This window comes from Megascapheus bottae, chromosome 13, assembly GCF_031878675.1.
Source record: "Megascapheus bottae isolate mThoBot1 chromosome 13, mThoBot2.hap1, whole genome shotgun sequence".
NCBI lineage: Eukaryota > Metazoa > Chordata > Mammalia > Rodentia > Geomyidae > Megascapheus > Megascapheus bottae.
This window is the reverse complement of record NC_143521.1, coordinates 11,202,103-11,222,326: the sequence shown is the minus strand read 5'-3', so window position 1 is coordinate 11,222,326 and position 20,224 is coordinate 11,202,103. Positions and strand designations below refer to the sequence as shown.

At 39.3% G+C, this 20,224-nt stretch overlaps 1 protein-coding gene across 1 annotated transcript in view; it reads right to left on the bottom strand.

Annotated features, from left to right (window-relative positions):
• Positions 1-468: 468 nt before the first annotated feature.
• Hpse (heparanase) overlaps positions 469-20,224 on the bottom strand; it is a 42,117-nt gene continuing 22,361 nt past the window's right edge. The window contains exons 4-12 of the mRNA XM_090343299.1: positions 19,646-19,819; positions 17,991-18,159; positions 17,423-17,470; positions 16,518-16,611; positions 15,734-15,840; positions 13,002-13,116; positions 8,994-9,112; positions 7,393-7,539; positions 469-2,044 (exon numbers count right to left, since the gene is read on the bottom strand). Of these exons, the coding sequence (XP_090199425.1) occupies positions 1,885-2,044; positions 7,393-7,539; positions 8,994-9,112; positions 13,002-13,116; positions 15,734-15,840; positions 16,518-16,611; positions 17,423-17,470; positions 17,991-18,159; positions 19,646-19,819 (1,133 nt within the window). The 3' untranslated portion in view covers positions 469-1,884. The remainder of the gene's footprint in view (positions 2,045-7,392; positions 7,540-8,993; positions 9,113-13,001; positions 13,117-15,733; positions 15,841-16,517; positions 16,612-17,422; positions 17,471-17,990; positions 18,160-19,645; positions 19,820-20,224) is intronic.

The following is a 20,224-nucleotide window of genomic DNA, read 5'->3' as shown; positions in this document are numbered from 1 at the left end:
CAGCTCAAGGCCACCACCACCCTTCAGCCAAGCGCTTTTCTAGAGGTTAATTGGAGATAAGAGTCTCAGGTCCTTTTGTGCCTGGGCTGGCTTTGAACCTTGATCCTCAGATCTCAGCCTCCTGAGTAGCCAGGATTACAGGAGTGAGCCATTGTGCCTGGCTGCAAGTAAAATTTTTAAGTGTAAAAGAAGATAAGAAAATAAAAAATGGAGATGACAAGACTTTGGGACTGAATCTATATGATGTGTAGAAAGCATTTATGACTGTGGCCCCTTTTCTCCAAGTACTTTAATGATGAGGAAGCTGAAAGAACGATGGTGGGAAGTAAGAAAATTGTGAGGGTGCAGAAGGCAAGGTTTTGTTTTGTTTTGTTTTGTTTTTTTAAATCAAAGTCAAAATCACCGTATAGCAGACAAACATTCTAACCCCAAGCCACAACCCCAAACTAGAAAAACCAGGCTATCACGTCCAAGTATCTGTAGACTTTATTAAAGAATAATCATGTAATATTAAGCCTATGAAAATCACTATATTTTCAAATGTGAAAATATAAAAAACTACTTTTATATAAAATTTAAGAGTGTGTAACATCCAAACTTTGTTCTGGTTTTCAAAATGCATTTTGCATTTAATTGAGAAAGTATTTATAGGAGCCATATATGTTTATATATATACATATATATGTGATATATAGAATCCTTGAAATGTAATTCTTTTGTCACAGATAGAGCACAGAGCCGTAATACCCAGTATGTGGTTTTCCCAAAACCTCTGCTCCAAAGAAGGATTCCTGGAAGATCATTTAGGCATCTCACAGTCATGAGTAATGTGACCTATTCTTGACAATCTGACTGAAGGAGACAGGAGGAAAGAGTTGCTGTGAGAACCTATGAATGAAATCACATCTCTAAAGAGGACAAAAAAAATGTTCCCTTCTTCTTCCTCTGGTTCTTAACAACTCTGAATGGGTCTGTAGAATAGCCCTGGTCATTGTAAGAGCTGCCTGAGAAGAAAGCTTGTAATAACAATGGCAGATCGCAGGGAAGAAAGAATCTTTTCCCCTGGTGACAGAACCAGCAACTGGACCCTGCCCTACACAACCTTCTTGTAATGGAGGGTTGTAAGTTTCTTTATTGGCTAAACCCATCTAAATGAAGATTTTCTGTTATTTATTGGCCAGTGCCTCCCAAAGTGAAAAGAATAAAAGAATAGGTAGAGAAGAGTAAACATTAGCAGAGGTTTTTCTAAAATTTCTTCTCTAAATCAATTCAATATCCAGTCATTTAAATAATATCCTTTGACGTTTTCACAATCTCTTTTTTCTTCAATATCATGCACCATTTTTGACACTGTCACATGTTCTCTCAGGAACTATGGCTAAAAGAAACAAGAATGAAGCTGCCGAATCTAGAAAATACCTCCTGTTAACAGTGTACACGGGTGGTTCCTGTTTGACATCCAGTTTTGAGGATGGGGCAGGAGATTTTCCCCATAGGAGTCTGTAGAGCTGGCATTTGCAGGAAATTATCAGACAATTGGCTAACAGTTTTCAAAAAATAAAAGCAAGAAAGTGCTTTTTAAAATTTGTCCTTCCCTTATTTGCCTTTGGGCCATATTGAGAACATTCCTGCCTTATTTTTCATAGTCTTAAAAATGGTGCATGCAAAGTGCTAGGCATAACCCATGGTATTAGTAACTGTCACTATGAGCAGTGTTTATTACAGAGATCAAAATACCATGCTACCTCTGTACTGACTGTTACAATGTCTCTGAAGCTCCTGCTAGTTGATTTGTACTGAATCTGCTTGCTTTCCTATAGCTTGATTTTGTTCCTCTCTTTACAATATACTTGAAATATTTAATCTCGAGCCTAGTGTATGACTTCATATACAAGCAGTCACCTTGGCATTTTTTATCACAAAAAAGCCATAAGAGAAAGCTGGTAAGCCTAGTGAACTTCCTGGGCGGAGAGGCTTTTCTGTCAAAGTAGGTAGGGTTTGATCATCCACCATCTTCAGAGTTTGACCATTGAGCTGGACAGATCTGCAAAGACAAAAGATAGCCCTGAGTAAGTCAGGTACATGGACCGAGCCCTCTACAAAACTTGTGAAATGTTTCTTACACCACCACCACCAACAACAAAAATCCATATATCATATGTCCTGTAAAGACCAAAATATATAACAATTTACATAACTACATATTGGTGGTACTTAGGGTTGAAGTCACAGCCTCTTATGTGGCAATTGCCCTACCACTTGGCCCATGACCCCGGCCCTCTTTTGCTTTAGGTCATTTTTCAGAAAGGATTTAGGTTTTTGTTGGGGAGCCAGTCTTGAAACATGATTCACATACCAACAGCTTCCCACACAGCAGGGATGACAGGCCAGTGTCATCACATCCAGCTTTTCTTTCGCAGAGATTGAGTTTCACTAACTTTTTGCCTGAGATTTATGTACTCAAACTGCCAATTTATGTACTGCCAATTTATGTACTCAAACTCCCAATTTCTGCTTCCTGGAGTGGGTGGGATTAAAGGCATGAGCCAATGTGGTTGGCCAAACCTAAACTATTTACAGAAAAAAAGAGCATGTGCAATCTATAGCAGGCAAAATGATGTCCTGGGAGTTTGGCCTAGTGGTAAGAGTGTTTGCCTAGAGTGCATGCACGAGGACCCAGGTTCAATTCCTCAGTACCACATACATAGAAAAAGCTGGAAGTGGTGTTGTGGCTCAAGGAGTAGGGTTATAGCATTGAGATAAAACCCACGGACAGTGCTCAGGCCCTAAGCTCAAGCCCCAGGACTGGAAAAATAAATGATGTATAGAAAGGAAAACCGTGATAACTTCTGAAGTTATAGAAGTTTTACTTGATGAAAATGATTGAAAAAAAAATGTTTTTATTGCCATGAAGGTGAGGTGGCCCTGTGATTCAAGGTCCAGTCCCTGACCCACTCAGATCAGGTTTGAGAGGCAGCTAGGCTCTGTTAGTAATCAGTAATCAGACGTCATGCATAGTGGTTTCCTCACACACACATTGTATATATATGTCTATAGATACCTATATATAGACACACACATATAAACATATAGAGACAGATGCATATCATACACATATAGATTATAGATACATGTTATATATGTGCAATATGTATTACACACATATATACTGCACACATTATATATTATACACACATACACATACATGCATATGTATACATATATACACACATATATCAGAACCAATAGTAAAGTCACTCAGTCCCTCCTTTAATGATCCTGTGTGTGTGTGTGTGTGTGTGTGTGTGTGTGTGTGTGTGTGTGTGTGTGTGTGTGTATGTGCACGCGTGCGCCTCAGGACATGGGCATTGTCTTTGAGCTTTTCACTCAAGGCTGGGGCTCTACCACTTAAGCCACAGCTCCATTTCTTTCTGGTGATTCACTGGAGACAAGAATCTCACAGACTTTCCTGCCGGGCCTGGCTGTGAACCACAGTCCTCAAATGTCAGCCTCATGACTAGTTAGAATAGCAGGTGTGAGCTACCGCGTGCCTGGCTTAATGACCCCATTTGCATTTATGTGAACGTGTTTAATTGTGAAAGAAGGGATATAACAAAAGCTTTCCATCTTCATCATGGGACAGAACAGCTGCCAAGACCAAGCTGCCCCCTCCCATTCTGCAGGGCGCCTTGCATTGCTGCTCCCCAGCCATGCCCTCCATCCTCACCCTACAGCCAAAATTACTGCTATAAGGTAAATATATATATATATATATATATATATATGAGAAGAGAAACTTTTTTAACTTAAAATGTCCACTTGAAACTATGTCCCTAAACTGTCTAACAAGTAATCAATAATCAGAAACATGTTCTCACCACCTCATATTAGTAATGTGCTTTGGTAGATTGCATTCTGCTATAGTGAAACAAAAACAATTTTGTTTGACTAAATCACAGAGGAAAAAAAATATGCCTTCTGTGTATTCAGTGTTGAAATTATAATTCAAAACTGAGTTCAAAAATAAAAACTAAAGACAAGCGTTACTTCTTATCCACATTACTATTTAAATAAAATCAATGTATACTCAAGAAAAAATTTAGACAATTTAGACAACAGTCTATGAAGAGTTTTGTGAATTGAAGCTTTAATTCTACTGTTACTTCCTCAATCCTAAATTAATATCTATCATTTTCTCCAATGCTTTTTGTGCTATAAGAAGCTAGCAGTTTTCATTGTTGAAAATTTAGATTTAATGTCAGTTACATTCATATATGTAATACATATAATATATGTAGAACACTTATGATTGCCTTTCAGCCAGTAAGTACTACAGAAGTACTGTCATTATCATTATTCAGGTACCTAAATACAACTAAAGGAATCTGTTAAATATTCAAAACTATTTTAAAATATTTTAAGATGTATTTATTCTACTTTTTTCTCTATATATACACATTCTTACTTAAACAGAAATAGTTATAATGTATATATTTTTTTTGCAACTTGACTCTTTTGCCTTAAGACATCCCTCTATTGGTTCACATGATTTACCATTGGTCCACTGCATTGTTTTAATAGAGGCACAGGATTCTAGGCTACGCGTATGTTAGTTTATTCATTTAATCCTCTACTATTACTTTGTTTTCACGTAGACTTATGATGCATTTTTCACTTTGAAAGAGCTCTCAATCCCTGTTGTTATTAAGTGCCTCTGAAAAGAAAAGGTAACTTTTACTTAACCTCAGTTAGATGCTCAGCTTGAAGTCTGGTAACTTAAAACATCAATAACACACCTATAACTAAGCCAGAGGCAAACACGACTGAGTTGCTACAGCACTTGGTCTCCAGTTCTTTCTTTCTTTTTGTTTCTTGTTTGCCAGCTCTGGGGATTGAACTCAGGACTTAGGCACTGTCTTTGGGCTTTCTCAAGGCTAGCACTCTACCACCTGAGCCACAGCACCACTTAAGGCTTTTTCTGTGTATATGGTACCAAGGAATTGAACTCAGGGCTTCATGCATGCTAGGCAAGCATTCTACCTCTAGGCCATGCTCCTGGCCCCTTAAGGTCTTGTTTTATTTCTCATATCACATTGCATTTTAGATGAGGTATAAGAGGAAATGTCATGAACCACCATCAGGAAACCACAACCCAAAATAGGTCTTGAAAACATCTCTGTACGATGGTAGTCAAGAAGTGTTTTGCATGAAATTAGAAACCTTGTAAAGGTGCACATGAAAGTTCCAGAAATGCTTTGAGGGGAGAGTATTTTGCTGCCTTGACTTAAAAGTAGATCTTCTGGCAGTGAATGAACACTGGCTAAGTGCAACTGCTTGTTTGAATTTGAAGACAGTACATGACGATAAGGAAATAGAAGACACAACTGACAAACTTCATGCTAAATAAAGTGCTAAAGAATAATGAACAGGGTTTGTACTGGGCCACATTTATCTGAGATAAATCTAAATTACTACTTTCCTATTAAAAATATTTCCCTTAAATAGTCATTGAGCAGTTACTACTAAGGACCCTCATAGACACTTTACAAATATTGTTTAAAATTTTATTTTTAGGAGGGGGAGTTGTGGATCAAGAAGTAGAGTGTTAGCCTTGAGCAACAAAGCTCAGGGACAGCATCCAGGCCCTGAGTTCAAGTTCAAAGGCCTGCACAATTTTTTTTAATGAGTGACCACTGTCATTTATTTATTTATTTATTGGCCAGCCCTGGGGCTTGAGCACTCAGGGCCTGAGCACTGTTCATGGGCTTTCTCAAGGATAACATTCTACCACTTGAGCCACAGTACTACTTCTGGCTTTTTCTATGTATGTGGAATCGAACATGGATCTTTGTGCATGCTAGGCAAGCACTCTCTGGCCTTCTGAGGCATTAATATGAGCACAGTGTACACACTGTATAACTATCAGACTTATCTGGGATAGTTACTTGCAAAATACAGAAAGAAGAGTATGGCTGGTATATGCTTATATTCCATTGTATACTATAGTATACAATGGAATTTTACATATTCAGTAGAAAAAGTAAAGTAATGTCATTTGCAAGGAAATGGATGGAACTAAAACAAACCATGTTAAGTGATTTGATCAAAGAAACAAACAGTGCATGTTCTCCCTGACATGTAGAAATGAGATCTAAAATGCACTGGAATATGACAAATTTCACAGATTCTAGATACTCACATAGAGTGAAACAAAAAGAAAATAATCTTAGTAGAGAATCACAAAAGTGCAATACCCAAGTACCTCTCCATATGCATATAAAATAATATACATACTGAAACAAACTCTAAAGATATGGAAACAAAGGACTTTGACTAATTTGTTTTTTCTTTTTCTGATGACTCTGTATTCTCTTTCTTGTTGTTGTTGGTCATGGGGCTTGAACTCTGGGCCTGGGTGTTGTCCTGAGCTTTTCGGCTCAAGGTTACCGCTCTACCACTTGAGCCACAGTTTCACTTCCTGTTTTCTGGTGGTTATTTGGAGATCAGAGTCTCAAGGACTTTTGTGCCGGGGCTAGCTTTGAATTGTGATCCTCAGTCTCAGCCTTCTGAGTAGCTAGGATTACAGGCGTGAGCCACCACACTCAGCCGACTCAGTATTCTTTACATTATATACAGTGCATTCACATCCACATCTGTGGGAGGATGGGAGAGGACACAGAATCCGAGGAAAAGGGTGAAAAAGTGCAGCAATGGAGCACACTGGACACTGATAGAAGTGAATTACACTACTGGGGGGGGGGGGAGATGGGAGGGAGGGAATGGAAGAGAACATGGGAACAGATGACACTATGTGAAAGAAAATGTGCTTATTACCTGACATATGTAAATGCAACCCCACTGCATATCACCTCTAAAGCAACAATTTAAAAAACTGTTTAAAAATTACTACTTCAATTATTGTAAGAGACCCATACCCAACTTATCTTCCATAGTATTTTATTACCATACCCTTATTAGCAATCATGTCTGGTGATGCTTTGATTTGTTGACTGTATCACCAAGAACTAATGTCTTTTCCAAGAAAATAATCTAGATGTAAGTGGACTCTGTTCTACCAGGTTATTTAAATGTGTAGGCTTTCTTTTAAGATAATGGATAGAACGTGCCACAGCCTTCTGCTTTTTGACTCTCAGCTGTTATGTTTGAATTAATAAGTATTTATAAATACATTTCCTGGATGTTAAATTGACTAGAACTTGAAATTGTTGCTTTTGTGTTTGTGGGTTGTTTTTTGTTTTGCTTCCCTTTCAAAAATCTATTATGAAAAACACCAATAAATCTATAGGATGTTTAAAAGGCGTGCACACATGCATACAACACATAAACACACACACACACACACACACACACACACACACACACACGACTTACTTAGAAAGCAACCCATCAGGTCCTGAAGGTTTGACAAGGTACTTATCCACTTGTTTGTTAAATAACTGATCTGGTAGCTGCAAGCGCTTGGTGATGTTGTAGAGATTTAGGGCATAGAGAGTTAAATCTCCTTCTCGATACCTTGGGCTACAAAATAAAATAAATAAATAAATAAATAAATAAGGTTAAGTTAAACTGTATATGTAGTTAGAGAAATGAAGTACTTGAAAGTAAGTCCAGTGGTAGATTTTAAGTGTTGACATCCCAAATAATAATAATGGGTCCTATTTTTCTCTTTAAATATGTGACACTCTTCACTACTCTCATAGTTAGAACTCCTTGCTTGCTTTGGCAGACAAAGTTCCTAGAAAGCCAGCTAGACCACCTACTTTTAAGTTTAAGAAGTTTTAATGGTAAAGAAATAAACTGTGGGTTGCGGGAAATTCAGGTTATATGCCATTAAGCAGAAGCTATTGCTAGTCTCATAAAAAGACTGAAAAAACCACAATATCTGCTGACACACTTCAGAATGTACCCTTTCAAACCATCCTCTCTCCCCTCGATGGAGTCACTATTCAGAGTTTTCAAGCCCCAAAAGTAGGGAATCCTAGGTGGCTTTATAGAATGAAATAGTATTTCCATGTTGTCCTATCAGAAATGACAAATTCAAACTAGGAAAGAGAGAAACTCTGTGAGGTGTAAGAAACTGTTCTGGTACCTAAAGCCAGAGTGCAGGGCTGCAAGACTCTGTGTGGTCTCTACATTCTAGAAACTATGCTACAGCTTTTGAAAATTATTATTATTGTCCTCCTTTGCTCTCATTCTTTTTCTTTTCCTTCAGTAAATTTATCCCATATGCTGTTAGGAAATAAAAATAGTCATAATTAGGGCTGGGAGTTTGGCCTACTAATAGAGTGCTTGCCTAGCATGCATGGAGACCCAGGTTCTATTCCTTGGAACCACATACATAGAAAAAGTGGAAAGTTGTGCTGTGGCTCAGTGATAGAGCTCTAGCCTTGAGAAAGTCCAAGGACAGTGCTCAGGCCCTGAGCCCAAGCCCAGGACTGGCAAAAAAACAACAAAAAAACATAGTCATAATTGTTTATTCACAGTAACTCATTCATTTTTACATTTGCTCACAGTCTTTCAATGAATTTACTATTCATATAAACATTACTGTTTCCTTCGTGTGGTAACCTATCCTATTTACTAAGACTCAAGATATATTTCCTTTCTTGATTATGACAACTACAACATTATAGAAATACTTTGATGGACTGTAAATGTCATTGTTTAAGCAGTGTTTTTGAAGTCAAATCCTGGTGTTATTCTAAATAGGAAAATGAATAAAATAGGAAAATGAGCAATGACTTTTTTTTTTCAGTCATGGGACTTGAACTCTGGGCCTGAGCATTGGCCTCGAGCTCTTCAGCTCAAGGCTACTGCCATACCCCTTAAGCCACAGTACTACTATGGAAAATGACTCTGTTGAGGCCCAGTGTATAGACAGACCACAGCAGGGGATCATGCCATTCAGAATAGGATACCATGTGCTTCCACATTTAAACTTGCTGGCTGGCCGGGGGTCACTTGGTACTCACTGGTTGGTATTTGTGCAGTGAAGGTACACTCGTAGTTTGCTCTTGCCTGTGCCTTTCACGCTTGCCATGAATACCTTGGTGCCCACCAGTTGCTTGAACAGAAGAGAAAGCCAATAATCCTATGGTAGTGGTGAAGAGGGGGAAGGAAAAACCAGTCTTTACTCAGTCCTTATTATTTTAACAAACCTGGTAATAATGACTACACAAACAGTGTGCCTGTTACCTTGTAGGTAAATGAAATTGCTTTATGCATGTGATATTCACGAATCAATGGGAAGTATCTTGTTTGCTGTTTTTTATGCCCAGAGGACCCCTTTTCTGTGCTATTTCTCAGAGAGTTAAAATATTCTCATTGCTCTTTAATCCAAGAATTCAAAGCAAAACTTAAAGCAGAACTTTTTATTGTAATGTATAGAGGGGTTACAGTTATATTCACCAGGTAGTAGGTGCATTACTTCTCACACACTGATACCCCTTCTCATATTTTTGTCCCCATTTCCCTCTCAATCATCTTGTTTTCCCCCTTTCCCTTTGCTATTTCACATGAACAAATAAATGTATATAAACATACCAACTAACAAAATCAGATACAGTAACAATATGAGATTAACCAAAGGGCAACAAAAGAGAAGAGAAATAACATGGTACATTAAGAACAACAATCACACAAGATAAAGCTCTTGTTTCCATATCCTGGGGGTCCTTTCATTTAGCCTCATTCTATATGGCCTTTTGTATCTAGGTTTTGACCTACTGTAAACCTCTGCTAGGAGAGTCCAAGTTTTGTACTAATTATTACAAATGAGGGAAACCATTGAGCCTATGTTCCTTTGGGTCTGGTTTATAAAGCAGAACTTTTACACACATGCACTCACTCCCCCACCACCCAGACAACTTTTTGAAATTAAATTTCTACCTAAAAAACAATTTCCTTGGCCTAGTGATAGAGTGCTTCCGTACCACATATATAGAAAAAGCTGGAAGTGGTGCTGTGGCACAAGTGGTAGAGCTCTTGCCTTGATAATGCCCAAGGCAGTCCTCCGCTCAGACCCTGAGCTCAAGCTCAGGACTGGCCAAAAAAAAAAAAAAAAAAAAAGAAGAAGAAACAATTTCCTTTAAAACCTTATAGTTTTCTTTAAGTAATGAACCAGGCGACATTCATCACTGGCTACCAAGATTTAAAAAAAAAAACAACATTGAGGGGGTGGAGCTAAAGGATAGCAGAGACAGAACAATGGAGAGAGAATGGGTGAGCAATGCAGAATAATTAATGTACATATTTGAAGATGGAGCCAGGTTACTTGAGGGGGTTGGGATAGATAAAGGGGAGAATAATGAAAGAGGTGGCACTGACCAAGATTAATTGCACTTGGCTGGGAATGTGGCTTAGTGGTAGAGTGCTTGCCTAGCATGCATGAAGCCCAGAGTTTGATTCCTCAGTACCACATAAACAGAAAAGGGAAGAAGTAGCACTGCGGCTCAAGTGGCAGTGCACTAGCCTTGAGCAAAAGAAGCTCAGGGACAGTGCCCAGGCCCCGAGTTCAAGCTCCAGGACAGGCAGAAAAAAAAAGCAAAGGAAAAAAGAAATGAATTGTACTACCAAGTTGGCAGGTTAAATTGAAAACAAAAGATCAAAAATGGAGACAAAGGTATGTTATGTGTTTTCTGATAGAATACAGTATATATCATCTGTGAAAAATTATTGACAAATAAACCGAAAGTTGGGGCCGGGAGTTTGGCCTAGTGGTAGAGTGCTTGACTCGCATGCACAAAGACCTGGATTCAATTCCTCGGTACCACATACACAGAAAAAGTTAGAAGTGGTGCTGTGGCTGAAGTGGTAGAGTGCTAGCCTTGAAGAAAGCCCATGGACAGTGCTCAGGCCCTGAGTTCATGTCCTAGGACTGGCAAAAACAAAAACAAACAAACAAAACCGCTTCTACCAGTCACCAGAAACACAGTAGACAGAGGATTGTGATAAGTGATACACCAGGAATAAACCCAGCACAATCTAGAGTATGGGGAAACAACATAGAAAATACCTATTTTCATAAATAAACAAATTTCCAGGAAAAAATGGATACGAATTTAAAAATGAACAGACTCAGAAAACAGAATAACACTAATTGCAACTGCAATTTGAATGATCAACTATGATATTTCAGACAATAAGGAAATGAAAAACATTGACTATATTTAAGAGTTATTGTTTGAATAGATATCTTCAAGTACTGTTTAGACTATAAAAAGCAAGCTCATACTTCTTAGGACTCCAACTATACCTTAATTTTTAGACACAGGTATCTTTCAGGTGGCATTCTGAGTAAAAGGTTTATTGCCAGAGGTAGGTGGAGAAGACATGAGAGTTTCTTAACAAACATCTTCAGTGAGGGCCGGGAGTTTGGCCTAGTGGTAGGGTGCTTGCCTAGAAAGCACAAAGACCCAGGTTCGAATTCCTTGGTACCACATACATAGAAAAAGCCAGAAGTGGCACTGTGGCTCAAGCGAGAGAGCTCTAGCCTTGAGAAAGTCCAAGGATAGTGTTCATGTCCTGAGTGCAAGCCCCAGAACTGACAAACAAAAAACCTTCAGTGATTGCATATTCCCTTCTTGAATACTTGTTTGTTAAACAAGACATTTGAAATATGATGTAAAATATCAGTTAACAAGGGACCGGGAGTTTGGCCTAGTGGTAGAGTGCTTGCCTAGCATGCATGAAGACCTGGGTTTGATTCCTCGGTACCACATATACATAGCAAAAAGCCGGAAATGGTGCTGAGGCTCAAGTGGTAGAACTCTAGTCTTGAGAAAACCCAAGGACAGTGCTCAGACCCTGAGCTCTAGCCCAGGACTGGCAAAAAAAAAAAAAAATACATAGTACTGGCTTGTTTACAAAGTTAAATAAACAATTATTTCATAACTAGTGTTATGGCACACTCCTACTCCAGAAATTAAGGAGGAGGTATAAAGACTGAGAGTTCAAAGATAGCCTGACTGCAGGTTGTAGACCAATCTTGCCTACATAGTGAAATTTTGTCACCAAAAAAAAAAAAAAAAGTGGGGGGGTGGGGGGAGGGTAATGGTTACCAAGACCTGTGAAAGGGTATCAATGTATGTGAATTAATGCACCTTCTATCTGGCAAATATCATGTAACCCTTTTATTAATTACAATAAAAAATATATTAAAAAATCCAGACCAGCCTAAGCTACGTAGTGTGATCTTATTTTTTTTAAATATCATTATGGTTTCATGACATAAAATTTTTTAAGCTTTAGATACAACAGCAGCAACTTTAGCTTTTGTTTTTTAGACAAGGTTTTGCTATGTACCCCAGACTGGCCTCAAAGCTTGCTATATTGTCTAGGTGAAACTATCTTTTCTTCCTGCCTCATTCCGAGTGCTGCAAATATAGGTACACACTGCTACACCAGATGGTGCTTTTGACTTGGATTTTTGTAGAATATTTTTTGTTAGCTTGTAAAATGAGTCAGAAAATTTCAAATTATCCCTAAAAATACATATATATATGCCATGCTCCAAATGGACTATATATATATATATATATATATTGTGTGTGTGTGTGTGAGAGAGAGAGAGAGAGAGGGAAAGAGATGGTGCTGGGGCAGCCTGGGCACTGCCCCTAGAATTATTTGCTGAAGCTAGTATTCTACCACTTGAGCCAGTTTCACTTACAGCTTTCTGGTGATTAACTGAGGATAAGAGTTTCACAGAGTTTCCTGCCCAGGCTGGCTCTGAACCACAATCCTCAGTCTTAGTCTCCTAACTGGCTAGGATTACAGGTGCAAGCTACCATCACCTGATTTAAATAGGTTATATTTTGAAAGTTATCCCTGGCTCTTGATTTTTTTTCTCTTAAGATACAAAAATGCTGATCACTAAGGGTCTTTCAGCTGTCTGTAGAGAGGCTTGTCTACTTGTGGGAGGGGACCTTAGCATACTTTATGCTCTGAGCTCGTCACAGAAACAGAAAACAATGATCACTTACAGGTAGAGGTTCGAAGTTTTCATCCACTAAATGGTAGTTTCCTGCTCCAAATAACACCTGTCTCATCACCACCTCTATGCCCATTCGGCCTGACAGACCCAACTTATCCAGCCACCTGCGACACAGTGACATAGTTTTTCAGATTTGAAAGCAAAAACTCACTCAATTCTACTTATACATAAATGTTTCATCTGTGTGGGAGGAGTTGGCAGGAAATTAGCATTAACGATGCAGAAGCCAGCCAAATGAAATGGCAACCTGTGTGCCATGCCCCCTGCCTCCAAATCTTTCCACATTTTGGTTAGGTAATGAGTCCTACAAGACTCTTAGTCAGACTCAAGCTGAGTAGACAAATCCCCACCCCTGTAGACAATTGCTTGTTCTTTCATCTGTCCCCCACCCCACACTGTGGAGAGAAGGTGCAGTCAGCAGAGTCAAAATGTGAACTAAATAGAACCACAATTAAGCCATTAGGGACATTCCCTTTTTACCTCTTCCCTTGCCATGTCAATGAATGGTAAAACATGTATTCTTCATGCCCCCATGAACATAAAGGATTCCTACTTTATTCTAAACTTATATGGCAGCAAAGGATGTCAAGGACACATTAAGGATGGAAGAGGAAAGAAAATAATCTTAATGCAACTTGAGGACAAAAATTTATAGATAAGGCTGGCAGTGTAGCTTAGTGGTAGAGAGCTTGCCTAGCATGCACAAAGACCTGGGTTCGAATACTTGGTACCACATACACAGAAAAAGCTGGAAGTGGCGTTGTGGCTGAAGTCACAGAGCACTAGCCTTGAGCAAAATGTGACCAAGGACAGTGCCCAGGCCCTGACTGGAAAAAAAAAATCTACAGATTAATGATACTAGAGAATTAGGTACTGACTTAGGTAAACCAGTAGTTTAAAGCAATCAAGTTCATGCTTTTTGGATAATGAGGTGATTTAGTCACCATTATCTTCACTGGTAAGCCATGCTGGTGTGACCTACTCTACTTGGGAATCTATAATAAAGCTACATACTCAAGTATCCTCAGACCAAAGCCCGCCCCTCCCTCCTTCTCTCCCTCTCTCCCTCTCTTCCTTCCTTCCTTCCTTCCTTCCTTTCCTTCCTTCCTTCCTTCCTTCCTTCCTTCCTCCCTTCCTCCCTCCCTCCCTCCCTCCCTCCCTCCCTCCCTCCCTCCCTCCCTTCCTTCCTTCCTTCCTTCCTTCCTTCCTTCCTTCCTTCCTTCCTTCCTTCCTTCTTTCCTTCCTTCCCTTCTCATTTCCACAGGCTATTTCTAGCTAGCTAGATCTTAAGCTAAAGAGAGTAGATAGATCTAAAGGTATACAAATATTCTTTTATCTATCTAGATATCCTCCATGTTAGGAGATACATACATACATATATCATATATATAATATATGTAGAGAGAGATCCTTGGCCGGCCTGAAATTCTGCTTCTTGCTCTCCAATAACTGGATTATAGGCATACACCACTATGACTGGGCTAACAAGGGGCTCTGTCAGCAGGTCTGTTTATAGTTTGGATCATAAATGCCTCCCAAAGACTTGTGTTTGAAGCTTGGTCCTCAGCTCTTATAAAAGCTCTTTGTCGCGACTCCCTCGGCCGGCAAGGAAGGACACGACAAAGATAACTTCTTCTCGGAGCAGCAGTTTATTCAGCAAGCTAGTACAGCCATGCTGGGTCGACCCCAACTTCCTCAAACATAGACCTTAAATAGGCTTATTAACCAATCACAATTATTTCCCTTAACATTAACATCCAATCAACTACAAGTATGTCTCCAGCACACTCCGGAACACACAGCAATATGGCTTACATGTATACTTTTTAATCATGTATTAGAGCATGAACAGTCACATCTCTTCCTGGACACTTTTAGATAAACAACTCAGAAAAACAACCACGGAGGCAGATGTCAGCGCCATCTTGTAATGGCGATTGCAATGGCTCTCTACAGCTCTTGTGCCACTTTGTGCCTTTGGGATGTTTGGGAAACCTCAGGAGGCAGGACCTAGTGAAGAAGTACCACATGGGGGCATGCCCTTGAAGGAACAATGGGATCCCTGGTCCTCTCTCTCTCTCTCTCTCTCTCTCTCTCTCTCTCTCTCATCTCTCTCTCTCTCTCTCCTCTCTCTCTCTCTCCTCTCTCCCTCTCCCTCTCCCTCTCCCTCTCCCTCTCCCTCTCCCTCTCTCTCTTCTCTCCTCCCTCTCTCTTCCTCTCTCCCTCTCTCCCTCTCTCCTCTCCCCTCTCTCCCTCTCTCCCTCTCTCCCTCTCTCCCTCTCTCTCTCTCTCTCTCTCTCTCTCTCTCTCTCTCTCCTCTCTCTCTCTCTCTCTCCTCTCTCTCTCTCTCTCGGCCCAGCTCTCATTATACCAGCAGCTTCCTTTGCCCCAGGCTTCCTTACTATCAGTCCAAAGCAAGGGTGAAGCAGCCATAGGTTGAAACCTCCGTTTTTCCTCCTCCTAAGTTGTTTGTCACAAGCATTTGTCCAGTGACAGGAAGCTGACTAACAGAGTGCATGGCATTCTTACGGGTCACAACAATGAACACTTCTTAAATATGTCTCAGAGGCTTTGGAACATCATTTTCTTGCAAAAACCTGGCACCATCAACACTGCCTTTGATCTAGTTTTGACATGAAGGGTAAGGTGAGTGTGTAGTCATGAGACTGACAGAGAGATGAGAGAGACATCTGAGCCCAGGGCCGGGCCCCTGTGACTCACATGAAACCAGCTGCAAAGGTGTTGGACAGCAAGGGAGCTCCACCCCCATACGCAGAGCTCGTTTCTCCTAACCAGACCTTCTTGCTGGGTCTGGTCTCCTCAACCACCTGTGGACCAACAATGTCATGTCACCATGGTAACTGCAAACACGACTGGCTGTGCTGGGGAAGTTGCACAGCATTCAAACCACCTGTTTCCATCTTCTGCAGTTATAAACAGGATTCACTATGATTTATATCTTGGGCTAGTTGTTTTCAATCAAAGTGCCAACGCACAGAAGGAATGTAAACAAACCTAACACTATGGTTTGTGACAGTTAATTCTACTGCAAGTTTATTGTAAGAACTTCTAGTTTCTAATCAATATACATGAATAATATTCAGCGCTGAGAAGAAAACTGAGAGAAATTAAGACACAGTGCTTGGGGAGAGGAGGGAAGGTGGGAGAAAATCAGAAGGGATTACAAATGTCCAATAAGAAGTTTACTCACTACCTTACATATGTAACTGTAACCCTCTGTATAGCACCATGACAAGAAAAATTTTTTAAAAGACATAGTGCTTGTTCTTTATAATTGTATAAAATTACATATGACATACATTGTATGTGATATACATACTATATGCGATATGCCTATTATATATGATATATAACCTAGAACTAACTACACTATAAAATAAACTTAAAACTAAATTATTGTATATATAGATATTTATAAAACTTAGAACTAGCTAAACTATAAATGAAGATTTATTTTACATGGAAAATTCTAAAAAAAAATTACCTGGAAAATTTTTTGCACAGATAAAATAAAAGTATCCAGCACATCAGGGTTTATAAAATCTTCTTTGGTAGCAATGCGTCCATTCAAATAGTAGCTAATTGATACAGAAAAAAAAATCAAGTTTACTTCCTGATTGTTAATCAACTGCCAACTCTGTTCTCCTTCTTAACTTTCTCACACGTTAGGAATAATAATAATAATAGGCCGAAGTGCTACTAGGGAAGGACCATGATATAAGAGAGATATGGGAAGAGACAGTTCTGCTCACATAACAAGAAAGCAATTCCCTGCCTTAAGAAGAGACAACATGGGCCTAGTGGTAGAGTGCTTGCCTAGCATGCACAAAGCACTGGGTTTGACTCCTCAAGTACTGCATACATAGAAAAAGCCGGAAGTGGTGCTGTGGCTCAAGTGGTAAAGTGCTAGCCTTGAGAAAGCCCAAGGACAGTGCCCAGGCTCTGAGTGCAAGCCCAGGATGGTCAAGAAGAAGAGGAAAAAAGAGGAAGAGGAGGAAGAGGAAGAAGAAGAGGAGGAGGAAGAAGAGGAGAAAGAAGAAGAGGAAGGGGGGAGGAAGAGGAAGATAAACGATGGCCCTAAGTATAGATACTCCTGGCTCTTCAGCCAGCAACCGTCTTCATATGCTTTCATATTCCATAAGTTAATTGGCAGGGTACTTTGATTTTTATGGAAACTGCTCCATTACTGAAAATAACACTATATTTTAATTCTATTAATATTAAAATCTGAGGATAATGATGCTTGAGATACTATTCATTTCTTACTTATAAGTCCAATTTCTTACTTGAACTATAAATCCAATAGCAGTTAAGAGGAATATGTTTTTGAAAGCTGGCAACAAGGCTATTTTTGCTTTCCCAGAATTAAAGAATGGGCAATATACTTACTGATGCCATGTGACTGAATCAATCACTTCTCCACCAACCTTCAGGAAACTAGAACAAAAATTCCATTAATGCTATCATGCAATCATTATATACAAGAACAACATTTGCACAAGGCTTTCCTCTAGAAATGGCTGATTATTGTGTTAAGATTGGACAGTCAAAAACTTACGAATCATAGGCTCCATCAGTCCCAGAATCCTTAGTTTTCTGAGCTTAGGCCCCCTCTTTGTTAAACCACATAGTCAGGCAGCAATGTGCTTAGTGGAGACTCTCCATTAGAGAGAAATACTTATTTATGTGCTAGTATTAGAGCTTGAACTGTGGGAATTACATCCTTGTTCAGCTTTCTTGATCATGACTGGTGCTCTACTACTTGGGCCTTTGCCTCCAGTCCAGGATTTTGCTAGTCACTTAGATATAAGTTAGTTTCTTGGACTTTTCTGATCAAGCTGGCTTCAAACCTAATTCTCCAGGTCTGATCCTCCTGAGTAGCTAGGAACAGGAGTAAGCCACCAGCACCTCACCAGAAATATTCAAGATGTGTGGTTCTGCATCCTCTAGCTCTTACCTCCTTAGCAACTTAACTGTCTTTCCCCGAGGCTGGCCAACATCAGGACCATAAAGTTTCGCATTTTTGAAAGTGGACTTCCCTAGAAGTTTATGCAACTCAATAAAATCTTCTCCTAACTGTAATCCATCGATGAAAATACCAGACTTCTTCCAGAAACTGTTAGGTTCTGAAAGAAAGCAATTCTCACACTCATCATTTACCTACACAATTATCAAAAATTATTATTTAAAAGCAAACAGGTTACAAACATTTTCCAAATTATAAAAATTTAGCAATCCAAAGTCAGGAAAGTTATAAAGAAGATATCCAGAAAAACTTGACAAGTTAAATTATGTAACTGTGGTGGGAGAAGGGGCATTTACTAATATGGCACTAATAATGAGTATATTAAACCAGTGGATTGTTGGGAAATACCCTATATATATAGTATTTAATAACTTACTTTAAAAAAAGAATACTCCGAGGGTGGGGGGAGGGAAATGGGGACAAAAACATAAGAAGGGGTATCAATGTATGAGAAGTAATACACCTACTACCTGACAAATGAAACTGCAACCCCTCTATACATTATCCCAACAATGAAAAAAAAAGAATATTCAGAACAAAAATATTACTCAGAAACAAAAAGATTACTCAGAAATAGTACCTGGCAGATGTTGGTTGTATTTATGAAATTACTGCATTTTATTTTTCCACTTTATATTTAGTTTTATTGACTGACATATGTCAATATTTTGATAAACATAGCTTAATTCTTTACAAAACAAGTGTGTAGATGGGGACTCCAGGAGCTTGGCCTGGGTGAGATTCTAAACTGGAAACTTTCCTCTTGCTTGAGCTACGTTGACATGGGGTTGTTGAGTTAAATTGACAACTTGAGAAAGAGAGAGGAAGTGAAGAGTAAAATCAAATTATTTACTCCACAGTTTTGCTAAACCCAGTCTTCCAAACATAATGGGCTTAAAAGATTGAAAATCTCAAGGTAACTTGAGAGCTAGGGAAGTTGCTGTCTCCAGTAGTTTTTCCTTACCTTAAAAAAAATAAGATAAACTGAGCCTAGAGGCACACATCTGTAATTTCAGCTATTGGGGAGCTTGAATAGGAAGAAAGTAAGTTCAATGCCAGTGTGGCCAACTCAAGATAAAATTTTTTTTTTCCAGTCCTGGGCTTGGGCTCAGGGCCTGAGCACTGTCCTTGGACTTTCTCAAGGCTAGAGCTCTACCACTTGAGCCTCAGCACCACTTCCGGCTTTTTTCTATGTATGTGGTACCGAGGAATCGAACCCGGGTCTTCATGCATGCTAGGCAAGCACTTTAACCACTAGGCCAAACTCCCAGCCCAAGATAAAAATTTTTTTAAGTGGAAGGGTGTGGGACAATAACAACAATAATCATGAGAATAATAAGTTAATACGCTAGACTTACTAATAGCTTCTAGACATATAAAGGTGTTCTACCATATGCCATTCTAATAGTTTCATTGTTGAGCACATGGAAGAATTAGTCACTAATATTAAAAAGAATGTCACAATGTGTCAATGAACTCTCTTATTTGGCATAATTAATATATATTTTAAAACAATATCACAATTAGGAATAGATGTGCCAGTAGGGAATTTCCTTATTGGTTGAAATGTTCCCATGAGTGCTTACCATTGCCCAATTCCCAGGAAATGTTATATCCCTTGGACGCACAATAGTCCAGAAGCAGCTTAGCATTTGAGCTGTTCCAGTGCATATCTGCATTCCTCAGTAAAGCATTTAGTCCAAAAATCAAGTCCAATCCGGAGCAATTTGCAAAAGCATACAACATATCCACTGAACTCCCTAAAAGAGAAATGTTACACTCAGTACTCAGGTCTGCACCACACTGAACAGCACCTCAGGCTAACTCTCAGGATGGCTTACCATTTCTTTTGTTAAATCAAAGCAATTCTACTCCTAATAAGTGACACTCTATAGGTCTAAGTGATGACAAGATTGGATTAACAACTTTTTTTCCCAGTCCTGGGGTTTGGCTCAGAGCCTAGGCACTGTCCTTGAGCTTTCTCAAGGATAGAGCTCTACCACTTGAGCCACAACACCACTTCTAGCTTTATCTGTGTATGTGGTACCAAGGAATTGAATCCAGGGCTTCATGCATGCTAGGCAATCACATTACCACAGGCCACACTCCTGACCCAATAAACATTTTTAATTTTTAAAAATTTTATTTTATTGCCAGGGTGATGT